At 47.7% G+C, this 13712-nt stretch overlaps 1 protein-coding gene across 2 annotated transcripts; it reads left to right on the top strand.

Moving 5' to 3' along the window:
* Nucleotides 1–3337: 3337 nt before the first annotated feature.
* On the top strand, nucleotides 3338–4960 carry SIT1 (signaling threshold regulating transmembrane adaptor 1). Of its 2 annotated transcripts, XM_032860524.1 has the most exons (5): nucleotides 3338–3507; nucleotides 3627–3762; nucleotides 3845–3903; nucleotides 4021–4082; nucleotides 4174–4960. In XM_032860524.1, exons 1-5 carry the CDS (start codon nucleotides 3459–3461, stop codon nucleotides 4405–4407), a joined length of 540 nt encoding a protein of 179 aa, XP_032716415.1. In that variant the 5' UTR covers nucleotides 3338–3458; the 3' UTR covers nucleotides 4408–4960. The 2 variants fall into 2 exon arrangements, with proteins under 2 accessions (XP_032716415.1, XP_032716414.1); XM_032860523.1 differs by lacking the exon at nucleotides 3338–3507 and having other exon boundaries at nucleotides 3545–3762.
* Nucleotides 4961–13712: the final 8752 nt, after the last annotated feature.

Raw genomic sequence — 13712 nt, 5'->3', positions numbered from 1 at the left:
TATGCTGGAAAATGGATTTTATTTCTCATATTCTCAACATATTCACCCTAATCATAAAATGCTTAGGAGAGCGAACCTTAAAAGAATGATCTATGAAGAGCGTGTGTAGTTCGTGCTGAAGGCCTGTTTCCTAGGCTACAAGCGAGGGACTAGTTCCTTATCCGTGCCTAGGGGAAAGTCCCCGGACCCTTTGGCAGAGAGTGCCGCGTGCGCGTGCACGTTGACTTTCCCTGCTTCGCACTGTAACGTCCGCCGAGAAGCGATCCCGTGTGCTGCGGGGGAGCTGAGCGGCGTGCTGCAGGGCAGTCGTCCGTCAGCGTTTCTAGTTACGCAGGCAGTGCGCGCGCCTGGGCGCACCAACCACACGGGGCTCATTCTCAGCGCGGCTGAATTTTAGAAGTGGGACTAATAGGCCCTCCCCTGCGGAGGGTCTCTGTTCCGGGTCCTGTTGCCGGCTCAAGGATGGAAGCCGCAAGCTGACTAATTCACTCCTGAATCATTTTCTCCTATGACCTAACGCGCTGTATGTTATCACATCGGTTGGAGTTTCTTCCTTTTTGCAGTTCCCTCTTCCTACAGTGGCCTTCTCTACCCCCCACGGCACAGAGTAGACTATGGACTGATTGGCCTAGAACCTGCCTCCGCTACTCGAAAGCTAAATGACTTTGGGCAAGTTACTTAATTTCGCTCTGTGCCTCAGTCTCCACTCTGAGGAATGGAGATAATGATAATACACTATCTGTACTTTACGGAGTTGTTATGATGATTAAGTGGGATAATCCAAGGAAAGTCCTTAGAACTATGCGTACTGGGCACGCCTGGGTGGCTCAGTGGGTTAAAGCCTCTGCCTTTGGCTCAGGTCATGATCCCAGGGTCGTAGGATCAGACCCCGCACCGGCTCTCCGCTCAGCGGGGAGCCTGCTCCCCCCTCCCCTCCCCTTCTCTACCCGACTTTCTGCCTACTTGTGAAGGAAAAAAAAAAAGAAAGAAAGAAAGAACTGTGCCTACCTACCAGTGATTTTAATTTGAGCAGCTGCTACGACCCAGGCCCTTGAAATTAGAACTCTCTTCGGCATCTTCCACTGCTATTTCCTTTCTGTACAGTTAACGTCTAAACACCCTTCAGATCTCAGGTGTGTTTCCTTCATTCAGAATCCTTGAGTTTATTCATTAATGCAGCTATTGTACTTTCTTTCAGCCACCATCATATGTTAGTTAGATCTCAATAAAGCTGGAAAAAATCCATTTTGGTTCTTTAAAATCAGTTAATTAAAATCAATTAATCCATTAAAATTAATTATAAAAAGAAAATACCACTAGACTGCAAATTGCAGGAGAGCAGAGGCCATATTTCTTTTCTTTACAATTTTATTCCTACAGCTTAGCACAGCACTGGTCGCTAGCAGGCACTCAATGAATCCTTGTTGAACGAAATACAACCAAACAGGTAAATATAATTAAGCTCTTTTTAAAAAAAATATATTTTATTTGAGAGCGAGAGACAGCACAAGCAGTGAGGAGGGCAAAGAGAAGCAGACTCCCTGCTCAGCAAGGAGCCTGACCGGAGCTGGATTCCAGGACCCACAGATCATGAGTTGAGCTGAAGGCAGACATTTAACTGACTGAGCCACCCAGGAGCCCCTAATTAAACTCTTTTAAAGAATGAGTCCTGGGGCGCCTGGGTGGCTCAGTGGGTTAAAGTCTCTGCCTTCAGCTCGGGTCATGATTCCAGGGTCCTCCAATCGAGCCCGAGCCCCGCATCGGGCTCTCTGCTCAGCAGGGAGACTGCTTCCCCAACCCCCCTGCCTGCCTCTCTGCCTACTTGTGATCTCTGTCTGTCAAATGAATAAAATCTTAAAAAAAAAAAAAAAAAAAAAAAAAAAAGAATGAGTCCCGGTTCAGGCTCCATGCTGGATGCTGGATGGAAGTCTGCTTCTCCCTCTCCCTCTGCCCCTTCCCTTGCTCATACTCTCTCTCTCCCTCTCAAATAGATAAATATTAAAAATAAAAAAACAAAGAATGAAGAATGAAGAAACAAAGGTTCAGGAAGGTTAAGTAAGTCCATCAGATAAGAGGCAAGTCAGAGATTCCAAAGCTTTCTGCCTGTCTCCCTATCAGTTACCACATAACACCCCCCAACCCCCCAGCCCTTCCTTTCACCTCCAGGACCTCAGGCAGCTGGAGAGTTCCCATGTTTCATGTTGCCTTTTAATTGTCTGGGACACATTGGGTCATCTTCCTAATTAGATCAAGAGCCCTTTGAGGAAAGAAACCATTTCCCACTCACATCTTTATCTCCAAAGCTTGGCACATAAGCAAGCAATCGGCACAGGTGACAAATGAATGAGGTATATGTGTGCCAAATAAATGAATGAACTAGGAGTGTATCTTCTTGTTCTTCCAGAAATGGAGGGGGCAGGTCCAGGAGGAGAGACTTGCAGTCACAGGAGTTACCGTAGTCTAACTGATCTAGAGGCAGCCTGGTTGCAGAGCCGTGTAGTCCAAACCTTGACCCTAAGCCAGCTGGCATAGTCAACGATAAGTGGCCCTTGACTGATGGTTGCCTTTAGGGAATTTGGGCCCACGATTGCCAGACATATCACTGACCTCTGGTCTAAGGAACTTGAAATCCTTCTTCCGCATCGATAGCAGCCCATGTGGTTGGGCTGTATTGAGCAGTGCAGGTGCTCCACTTCCTGAAGGGAACAAGCGCAAAGACATGGCTCAGTTTCCAGGATGTACTGGGGTAGAGGTTTCTTTGATTCAAATAACTTTTGAGACTGACAGTTCTTGGGACAGTTTGGATAAAGTGGGTCGGGAGGGGGAGAATATAAGTTTCCTCTATGCCCTAAACTATTACACCAGTAGTAATAAGAATGACAATGGTCATCTTATCTCCTACACTCAGCCTTAGGGTGTGATGGGATTTTAGGTACTAGGAGGCCTCCCCGTCTCATTCCTCTTGCTAGTATGCTCAGTGAGGAATATATTCTCTCTCACGGGTCTCAGAGTGCGAGAGAAAAGGCAGACACCCTGCGGCAGAGAGGAATCTCTGTCCTAAGGCCTGGCTTCCTTGTCTTGTTGGTCCTGCCCCATGCTACGTTGTCTCCTGGGAGTCTTCATGGGCTCACCTGCACAGTGGCACAGAAATCGCAGGTCTGCTTCTCTTCTCCGGCCAAAGAAGGTATAGGGCCACGAGGGGTGGGGGCGGAAGCTTGGGAGATGCTGGGTGGCGCAGGTGCAGGCACAGGGCGGTGTCTTTGTTCTTTCGCTCATCCCTCCCCTCCCCCTTCCTCCCCGGAAACCAGTGACTCTGCCACCAGCAGTATTGGGGATGAACTGTGGGGGCCAGGCCTGGGGAGGGCTGAGAGTAAAAGGGCCTGCAGCAGCAATCAGGCCATAAGCCAGGCTGACCCCTCAGCGCAGGGCTTACAGACTCAGCTCCCAGGTCAGCAGTCATGAGCAGAGGTGCCAACCGCACAGAAGTCACAGAACTGCTAGTGCCCGGTGAGCTGGGCGGGGCAGGGGCAGGGGGAGGGGTCACATGGCCCCTTGTCCCACCTGCTGGGACCTGGAGGGCTGGGCTGGGCTGGGCAGTAACAGCCCCCATACCCTGGCGTCCACAGGAATCCCCACTGTGACTCAGGCCTGGGGATTGTGGGCCCTCTTAGGGGCTGTGACGCTGCTGCTTCTCATCTCACTGGCTGCGCACTTGTTCCGATGGACTAGTGGCCGGAACAGAAGCCATCCGGGACAAGGACGGTGAGTAGGGACAACAGAGATAGGTGACTGAGAGTTCCCCCTTACCCAGATGTCCCCTCATCCCCTCATCTCTGTCTTGCAGCTCTGGAGGATCTGTGGAAGAGGTCCCCCTATATGGGAACCTGCCTTATCTTCAGACTGGTAGGGAACTGGCAAAGGGGAGGGGCACCAAGGCCACGCATGTCCTGGGTGGGTGGGATGAAGGATGGCAGGAGGAAGAACAAGAAGTGACCAGATTACTACTGTTCCCTATCCCAGGTCGGCTGTCTCAAGAACCAGGGCCAGACCAGCAAGATCCAGCTCCTAGAGACCCTGTCACGGTGAGTCAGTTGTGGCTGAGGAAGGGGGGAGGGAAGGAAGTGAGGGCTTTTCCAAGGGTCCAGTGAACTTCTAACAGCCTTGCATCTCCAGGCTACAGAAAAAGTGATGTGCTATACCAGCCTGCAGTTGCGGCCTTCTCAGGGCCATCTCCCCAGCCCCGGAACCCCCATCAAGTACTCAGAGGTGGTGCTGGATTCTGAGCCAAAGCCCCAGGCCTCAAGCCCCGAGCCGGAGCTGTACGCCTCAGTGTGTGCCCAGACCCGCAGGGCACGGGCTTCCTTCCCAGACCAGGCCTATGCCAACAGCCAGCCTGCACCCAGCTGAGACGGAGGAGCTGGCAGAGTGGGACGATCATCACCCCAGCCTCCTCTGCTGCAGGGGTTACTGCTACCCTGCCCCAGCATGACTGTTTCCCAACCACCCCCCCAAAGACAGGTAGTCAATGTCTGGTCACAGGAGGTAATGTTTCCCAAACTTCCCCTCTAAGTGAGGGAGACACTTCAGGGGAACGAGTAGGTCCCTGGTTTCTTGGGGATGGAGGAAACTATTTATTCCCCTAAGGCCCCAAGCTCCCAAGTTACTCACTTCCCGTCCTTGTGGATTTTAACCAGATCCTCTCTGTTTCGGCTCCCTTAAAGTCTATAGTTCAGAGTCCGCTCAGATACCGGAAGTGGGCAGTGGTGGAGGGGGTAACCGCCTGAGAGAAGGGTGGGTATTCTCGTTGGGACCCCATAGTCTGGAGGGATCCTGGAACCTAGCGACCTGAGGAACCCAAGCCTGGCTTCTTATCTGAGAACCCTGGCTGGAGAATACCAGCCCACATCCTGCTGCCTCTGTTATGTCCCCAAGTTTTTCAAATAAAACTTCTCAGAAAGTGTTTAGATTTTTATCTGGAGGCTTCAGACCTGCAACAGGCCCTATATGGTAGGGTTGTGAGCTTTGCTTTCTGTACAGAGCACTTCTGGGGGCGCCTTGCTGGGGAAGATGGACCAAGAGCATCAGTGGCATCAACACTGCCAGGGTGAGTGCTGGGGTGGAGGCTGGAGCCCAGCTCAAGCCGTACTTGCTGCTAGATCATCGTTAGAATTTGCACTCAGAGCCACCCCACTTCTATCACCTGGTGTTGCAAGCTCCCCAGCTCCTGACCCACTCTCCCCGTGGCCTCTATGACTGTGCTGCCACCAGCCACAACCTCAAGTCTCCACCACTTCACCCTACGGCTTCTGTAGAGGTAAGTCTGGCTTAATAGACCTTTCTGAGGTTTCAGGGCCAGAAGATAGTGGAAGCCAGGCTTCTACTTCCAAACATCTCTCCTTCCCACTCACAGTCCCAGAGAAAACCAGAGTAGGGAACCGTGCTCCTGAGCCTTACCTGGTGGTCCCAATAAGGCAGACCCTCTACACACACACAGAGAATAACCCAAATGCCAGATCCGCCTCCGTGGACCTCAACTTGGGCCTCCCCCAGCAGAGGCGCCGGTCGCGGTAGGAACAGGCAGCTGAGGCTGTGTGGGAGGGAAGGTGGCTTTGGGGGCCGGCACCGGATGCGGGGAACCACTGGCAGCGGGATGTGGGGTTCTGAGGATTGCTAGTCTGCAGACCGCTCAATTCCGCGGCCTGGGGGACGTGAAAGACAGGCTCTGTAAGAGAAGGGGCTTAGGGTCCCGCCAACACACTGGGACGAGCCGAAAACTGCAGCCGAGGCCTCAAACACCACCATCGCAGGACTTAACACTCCACCTTACATCCACTCTGCCCATCTCAGGACCAAACCCGGAGCGCCCCCGTCAGACACATCGCAGCCTTGCCACGGCCTCTGCGCATGCGTAAAACTGCCCCGTCCACAGCATGCTGGGAAATGTAGTCCCGACAGTTCCCCACCCTTCCTCCCTTAATCTTACCCGCCCCAGGAGTTTAGCCCTACCCTTCGCGGAGCCGGGACCCTGTGGTTCCCAGAACAGCAGTTTCGCGGTTCGCGGGACGTAGGGACTCGCTAGATCTGGAGCTGGATGCGGTTTGAACGTTATTTTACTTCTGGTCTCTGAAGCCCAGATCTTATACCTTGTCTCTTCGCTACAACCTTTTAATTTTTCTGTCTTACTCGTCTGTCTCCGAGGCTCGTGCCCTGGCCGAGGCCCTCGGGACTGAAGGCCAGGACTGTGCGGCAACGTCCTAGTTGATCCCTGCGTCTAAGAAAAAAAAAAAATTGGGGCAGCCAGCTCCACCTCAGACATCTTCGGGGACCCCCTTGCCCCATTCCTCTAAGCTGGTCAGCTCGTTTCCCAAACACCTTGCAGTTGTCTCCCCTTCTGTAGCTCCAGGGGTGCTTTTCTTAGTGGTCTCCCTTCCCTGACTGGTGTAAGATCCAGCCACTAGGAAGGTCCTGTTCCAGGGTGCCTGGGTGGCTCAGTGGGTTAAAGCCTCTGCCTTGGACTCAAGTCATGATCCCAGGGTCCTCGAGCCCCACATCGGGCTCTCTGCGCTGCGGGGAGCCTGCTTCCTCCTCTCTCTGCCTGTCTCTCTGCCTACTTGTGATCTCTGAAATAAATAAATAAATAAATAAATAAATAAATAAATAAATAAATAAAAGGAGTACCCTGTTCCTGGCAAATTCCCAGGGGAAGATCATTGGGGGAAGCCATGAGAGCCCTCCGGAGTATGGAGCCCCAGCTTTCCCCCTCTTCCTGTCATCTCAGCTGGGAGGACTGGGGACAAGCCCAAGATCCAAAGAGGAAGGGCCTTTGGGATGGTCAAATGTTCAAGGATAGAAGGTTCTTAAGGAATCACTGGTAGGGGCACCTTGGTGGCTCAGTTGTTAAGTGTCTGTCTTCGGCTCAGGTCATGATTCCAGGGTCCTGGGATCAAGTCCCGCATCAGGCTCCCTGCTTGGCAGGAAGCCTCCTTCTCCCTCTCCCACTTCCCCTGCTTATGTTTCCTCTCTCACTGTCTCTCTCTCTGTCAAATGAATAAATAAAATCTTTAAAGAAAAAAAAAAAAAGGAATCACTTTTAGGTGGGGAGGGGGGCCTATGAAGCTATCCAGCCAAGACCCCCCCATCTTTGGCCTTGCTCTGTACTCTGTAAAGATGAGTCTAAACTCCCAAGCTTGTTTTGGCTTGTTTTGGCTGTAAAGAGGGAAACAGAGCTGGGACCTGGAAAGAGACCAAGTTGTAATGACTTCATTTGGAACCTTGGATCCCGACATGCCTAGAGCTAGATCTGCCTCCTGAACTTTTTGGTTATGTAAGCTAATGCATTCTCTTTTTTGCTGAAGTCATTCTATGAGGGAAAGATCAGCACACCAGAGCCAGCAGAAGATGCTGAACCTCTGAGATCTTCCCTTATTGCTCAACTCCTCCACTAGCCCATCCTCTGCGGACTTATTTAAATGAACTATAATGCCATTTGACCCTCAAATATTTCTGCTTGGTGTGTGCCTCTTGCCAGGCTTTTAAATTTCTAGAATTCTACAGCTGGGAGGAGGCAAATCTGGCCCAAACTTATACCCACTGCAGGAGCCATCCTGCCAGCCACTTCTTAAACATTTCCAGGACTAGGGACCTCACTACCTTACCCAAGCACTTATTTCCAATCTTTCTTTTTGAGAGAACTTTTCGGTGGGGAGTGGGGGGGACAAAATCTGCCTGTTACTTTTGTAATCAATTCTCCCTCCTGAGCTACAATCATATAATTGCCCCTCTCCCTCCTGTACATGATAGCCCTGATGGATGGCCTAAGTCTTTTTTTTTTTTTCCTCCCTCCCGGAAAAAGCTTTCTAGAATTCCTTTTACAGATATTGGCAGCTACTCATCATTCCCACTGTTTTGCTTGAGCAGAGTCTCTCTTCAAGTGTGATACTAAGAGGTACATATAGTACTGGTAGGAAACTGTGGACAGTCCGTCTCTTCACTGGGCACCAAGTCTATGGGGCTTTGTTTGTAAGGAATACACTCACTCAGCCTTGGTTAAATGAAGGGGTGTTTATTGTTAGGACACTTGTGGCAGGGAGGAAGCCGAATGGAATGGGAATTGCAGAACAGTGGCTATGGTATGACTGGGCCTCTGCAGACTGTTGCTGGATTTCAGATCTCAAATCACAGCCTTGCTGGGGACCTTGGTGACAGGAGTATGCGGGTCTTCCCACTCCGCTCCTCCTGTCCCATGACTCTGACAGAGTTTCTGTGTCTTTTATTTATTCCCAGTTTTTTCCTACTTTGCTAACTTGCTTCCTCATCCTCTACTTCTGGTTTCTGCTTCCTCTCAACTGCTTGATATTTTCTCCTCTGTCTCATGACCTTGGTTCAATGTTTAATTTTAGGAATAGTGTGAGTACATGTTAAAAAAAAAAAAAAAAAGAACTGAAAGGTAGACACCAATGGTTCTCCACCAGAAGTGACTTTGGCCCCCAGGAGACATTTGGCAATGTGCAGAGATACGTTTGGTCTTCACAGCTGGGGAGTGCCCCGAGGTACTGATCTATAGGGGGTAGAGACCAGGGATGCTGCTGACCGGCCCACAACACACAGGTCAGCCACTCACCATACAGAATTTCGGTCCCCAAAAGTTAAAAGTGCTGAGGCTGAAAAATACTAGAATGGGGCAGGGGGGAGTAAAAGGCCATCCCCCCCACCCCATTCCTACTTCTGGTTGTAGTTCACAGAGGCACTTGCTATTAATGGGTTCTGTGTTTAAGTCTTCTGGTGATTATCATTCTGTCAATAATAAGAATACTTCGAGCAAGAGGATTCTACGTACGTGCAAACCCTGGTGAAGCTCTCCCTTCCACAACCCCTCTGACAACTCCCAGCTACAGAGAATGAACTTTAAATGGGCTCTGCTGAATTCCTGGCAGAGTGAATTTCCTGCAGGCAAGTTTCTGGAGAACAGTCTCAGAGCCAAGAAAAAGGACCTTCAGGAAGGCAGCAAGTCCCAGAAACAGCTGGCTTCCCAGGAACAATCAATGGCTTTGCTGAGTCTCTCCAGCTCTCTAAAAAACTAACGGTAGAATGAATTTCTCAGCCTTTGAGGCCAGGAGAATGCAGACAAACCAGAGGGCGGAGAGACCGGCTGGAGGAAACAAATGAATCTCTGACTGAATGAGAGCCTGGGGGAGATATTTGTGAAGGTCAAACACAAAAGATTTCCCTGAACTAGAAAATGTGATATCAGAGCTAAAAACTTCCATACAGAAAGCAAAGGAGAGGATGTTACTGCTAAAACCCCAAAAAGAGGTCCAGAAAATTAAACAGATGAAATATCTCAAAACATGTAACAAAAATACGGAGATGCAAATTATGTGGTGAAAGATGGGAGACTGAAACAGACCCAGGAGATTTAGCCTGCAAATTCTATGAGTTCTAGGAGAAGAGGAACAGGAGAGGAGACGTCATAATTAAATAATTTAACAGGGAATGTCCCTGAGCTGAAGAAATATATAGCCCCATACCGGTGAAAATTCCTGAACTCTAAGGATGAGAACAATGTTACACACATTTCCAGGCAGAAAGAAAGTTCATTTTTCTTATTTGCAACCCTGGAAGTTAAACAACAGCGAAAAGGAATGTGAGGTAATGAAAGAAAAGGCCAGCTACCAGGACCTAGCAAAGGGAGAAAGAAAGATAGTTGAAGATTTACAAAAATCATTCAGGGGACGCCTGGGTGGCTCAGTTGGTTGGGCAGCTGCCTTCGGCTCAGGTCATGATCCCGGCGTCCTGGGATCGAATCCCACATCGGTCTCCTTGCTCGGCGGGGAGCCTGCTTCTCCCTCTGCTTCTGTCTGCCTGTGCTCGCTCTCTCTCTCTGACAAATAAATAAATAAAATCTTTAAAAAAAAATCATTCAGTATCTCATGTGAGAAATATTTTAAAGAAAAGGCTCTAATGAGACAACAAATGAATCAGAACAGACTTCAAGTTGGGGGAAGGTCAAGGGAGGAGGAGAGAAACCAGTGGGATGCAACGAGCCATGAGCTATGTATTTATATCTATATTTCTACATATGTATAACACATCACTCAAATGCTAAACACCCTTGAAACAGAAGGAACACGTTGTAAGGGAAATTCTAATAAGGACTAAATTATCTCAATAAAACTCTGGAATCAGGTAGTGAGGATAAAGGGAAGGTGAGTGTTCTAGGATCCGAGGGGGGAAGGAGGAGGAGGTAGAAAGGTAGTAAAAGTAGTCTAAAGACCATATCTTACTGAGGTGGAGAGGAAGTAGAAGATAAGTAGAGTACGATGGAAATAGTTGTTCTGTATTCATGAACTAGAACAATCATGTGCATCTATTTAAGAGAACAGGGCAAGGGATGGTAACTATGAATAGAACAACAAACTCCAAATTAACAAGGAGAAAATGGGATGAACAGCCATTCACTCAGTCCAGCAAAGGTAAAGAAGAGTTCCCAACACTGTCTACACATTTAAAAACAAGTAAGATGGAAATAAATCAAATTTATCCCTTGGTACAGGAAATATGAGTGGACTGAATTCTTCCATTAAAAGACTCTAAGATTTTGTTAGAAATCAAATCCTGGTCAATACTACTTAGAAGAAATATACTTAAAGCAAAGTGATCAAGAAAGATTCAAAATAAAGATGTGGGAAAGGGATACCAGACAGATAAACAGAGAGCAGTGGTAATGCTGGTATCCAAAATGGGAATTTAAGTTACCAACTGGAAGTGGAGTGAGGACTGCCTGTGAAGGGGTAGGAAGGAACTTTGAGGGAGATGGGAATCTTCTGTACCTTGACTGTGGTGAAGGCTGCATGACTGAATACATTTGTCAAAACTCATAGGACTGTATGCTTAAAATTGACAAAACTTACTGCAAGTTACAATATAGTAAAACTGGCTTCAAAAAAGTACAAAATTATAGTATTTACAAAATGTAAACAATGAGTGAAAAAATAGTGAATACTGGATACTCTCTCAATTACCCTGTATCATATATCCTCAAAATGCTATAAAGACAGCAGGCTTAAAAACAGAGAGAGAGAGAGAGAGAGAGAAAATAAAGGGGGTACTTATTTCAATAAATTATAAAAAGAACAAGAAACCAAAATTAATCCGGAAATATCAAAAACTGACATGAATGAAATGGAGAACAAACAAAAATACTAAAAAGCATAAATATAAAGAAGTTCTTTAAAAGGGTTAATAAGGGGGGCACCTGGGTGGCTCAGTGGGTTAAAGCCTCTGCCTCTAGCTCAGGTCATGATCTCAGGGTCCTGGGATTGAGCTCCGAATCATGTTCTCTGCTCAGCAGGGAGCCTGCTTCACCCCCCCAACCCCCCACCCCCGCCTGCTTCTCTGCCTACTTGTGATCTCTCTCTCTGTTAAATAAATGAATAAAAATCTTTAAAAATATTATTAAAAAATAGAAAGGCTAATAAAGTAAACTTCTTATAAGCACAAAGAAAGAGAAAAAAGAGCAAAAATAGACAAGATTAGTTCTGAGAAAGAAAACACGACAGAAGAAAAAACTAAAGATTTAATAAAAGGTGGGATGCATGGGTGGCTCAGTCGGTTAAGTGTCTGCCTTCAGCTCAGGTCATGATCCCAGGGTCCTGGGATGGAGCCTACATTGGGCTCCTTGCTTAGCGGGGAGCCTGCTTCTCCCTCTGTCTGCCGGTCCCTCTGCTAGTGCACGCTTCTCTCTCTCTGACAAATAAAATCTTCCAAAAAAAAAAAAAAAGAAAGAAAGAAAGAAAGAATTATAAAATGGTGCAATCTAAAATTCCACATCAAATAACTGGAAAATTTAGAGGACATAAATACATTTCAGGAAAAAATGTGAATGACCAAAACTGGACCAAGAGAAAGAAGAAAGCTTGAATAGCTCAATCTACCTTTGAAAAAACTAGAATAAGAAGGTGACTATAGAGCTACTTTTGGAAAAGATTGCATTCAAAGGACACCAGAGCTGAGGTTTTTTTTTTTTTAGTCTTTTTTTTTTTAATATATCATTTATTTATTTGACAGACAGAGATCACAAGTAGGCAGAGAGGCAGGCAGAGAGAGAGGGGGGAAGCAGGCTCCCTGCTGAGCAGAGAGCCTGATGTGGGGCTCGATCCCGGGACCCCGGGATCATGACCTGAGCCGAAAGCAGAGCTTTAACCCACTGAGCCACCCAGGCACCCCCAGAGCTGAGTTTTATCTATTCTTTTTTTTTTTTTTAATTCATGGGGCAGGGAGAGAGAAAGAGAGAGATGAGTGGGGGAGGGGCAGAAGAAGGAAAAGCAGACTCTTCACTAGGCATGGAGCCCAAAATGGGGCTCTGGGCTCGATCCCAGAACCCTGAGATCATGACCTGAGTCAAAGTCAGATGCTTAATGGACTGAGCCACCCAGGCACCCAAGTTTTATTTATTCTTCAATAATGATAATTTCCATGCCATTTAATCTAGTCAAAACTATAGGAAAAGAAGAAAAGCTCCCATATTTAATATTTAGAACCAGAATAATATAATTCAATTCCTAATAAAAATTCTAAGTAAAAATGAAAAAGAGGAAAACTGCTGAAATATAATGAAGACTTTCTACTAAAACCTAACAGCAGATATTGTTCTCGATGGTGAAATACTAAAACCACTTCCATCAAAATAAACATTTAGACAGAGGTGCCTGCTATTATGCTTACTTAACATATCTTGGATGATTTAACAAATGCAGGAAGTCCTTAACCACATTTACATTTAAAAAAATTTTTCTTAATAGATTTTATTTATTTGCCAGAGAGAGAGAGTACAAGCAGGCAGAGGAAGAAGCAGGCTTCCCTCTTAGCAAAGAGCCCAACCTGAGACTCGACCCCCTGACCCTGGGATCATGACTTCAGGCGAAGGCAGGTGCTTAACTGTCTGAGCCACCCAGGCCCCCATGATGGCCAGTCTGGAAAAGTGATGTGAAGGTCAGTATTGCAAAGACCACGTGTGATACACATGGGGAAGAAGGATCCCACCCTCACACCCTAGTCCAAAACGAAGGCACTGGAAGGGAAAGCAGAGCATCATAAGGGGATGTGTAGCCACCACCAAAAGGGCTAAGGAGGACAGAGATGCAGGCCCGGCCTTCTTAATGTACCCATGCCATTGTGGAAACGCAGTCTAGCTCATTCCATTGGCATCCCGGGGTCCTTCCTTCTGAAGCCCCCCCAAGGGCCTGTTTAGGCAGCAGACCCATTGATTTTTTTTTTTTTTTTTTTTTTTTTTGAGCATATACTGGAAACTTGGTTTGGCATTTTACCTGGTGTCCAGGCCATGTTCACTTGTGTGTACTGGTTTTGAAAACTAGGACATTGGGGTGCCTGGGTGGCTCAGTGGGTTAAAGCCTCTGCCTTAGGCTCAGGTTATGATAACAGGGTCCTGGGATCTCCCTCAGCAGGGAGACTGCTTCCTCCTCTCTTCCTCCTCTGTCCACTTGTGAACTCTGTCTGTCAAATAAATAAATAAAATCTTAAAAAAAAAAAAAAAGAAAAAGAAAACTAGGGCATTACCTACAGTTTACTGAATTCCTGCAAATGTTCCCGCAACTGATCTACAGAGAAGGGGCCCCTACCCCCAGACACCACACCCAGTCTCCTGACCGCCCGCACCGGCCCCTGCCCCCAGCTGCTCTATATGCTCCCACTCC

Source organism: Lontra canadensis, unplaced genomic scaffold (genome assembly GCF_010015895.1).
Source record: "Lontra canadensis isolate GAN:19392208 unplaced genomic scaffold, GSC_riverotter_1.0 scaffold19, whole genome shotgun sequence".
NCBI classification, from domain to species: Eukaryota; Metazoa; Chordata; class Mammalia; order Carnivora; family Mustelidae; genus Lontra; species Lontra canadensis.
The sequence above is the reverse complement of the archived record's forward strand: the minus strand, read 5'-3'. Positions and strand labels throughout refer to the sequence as shown.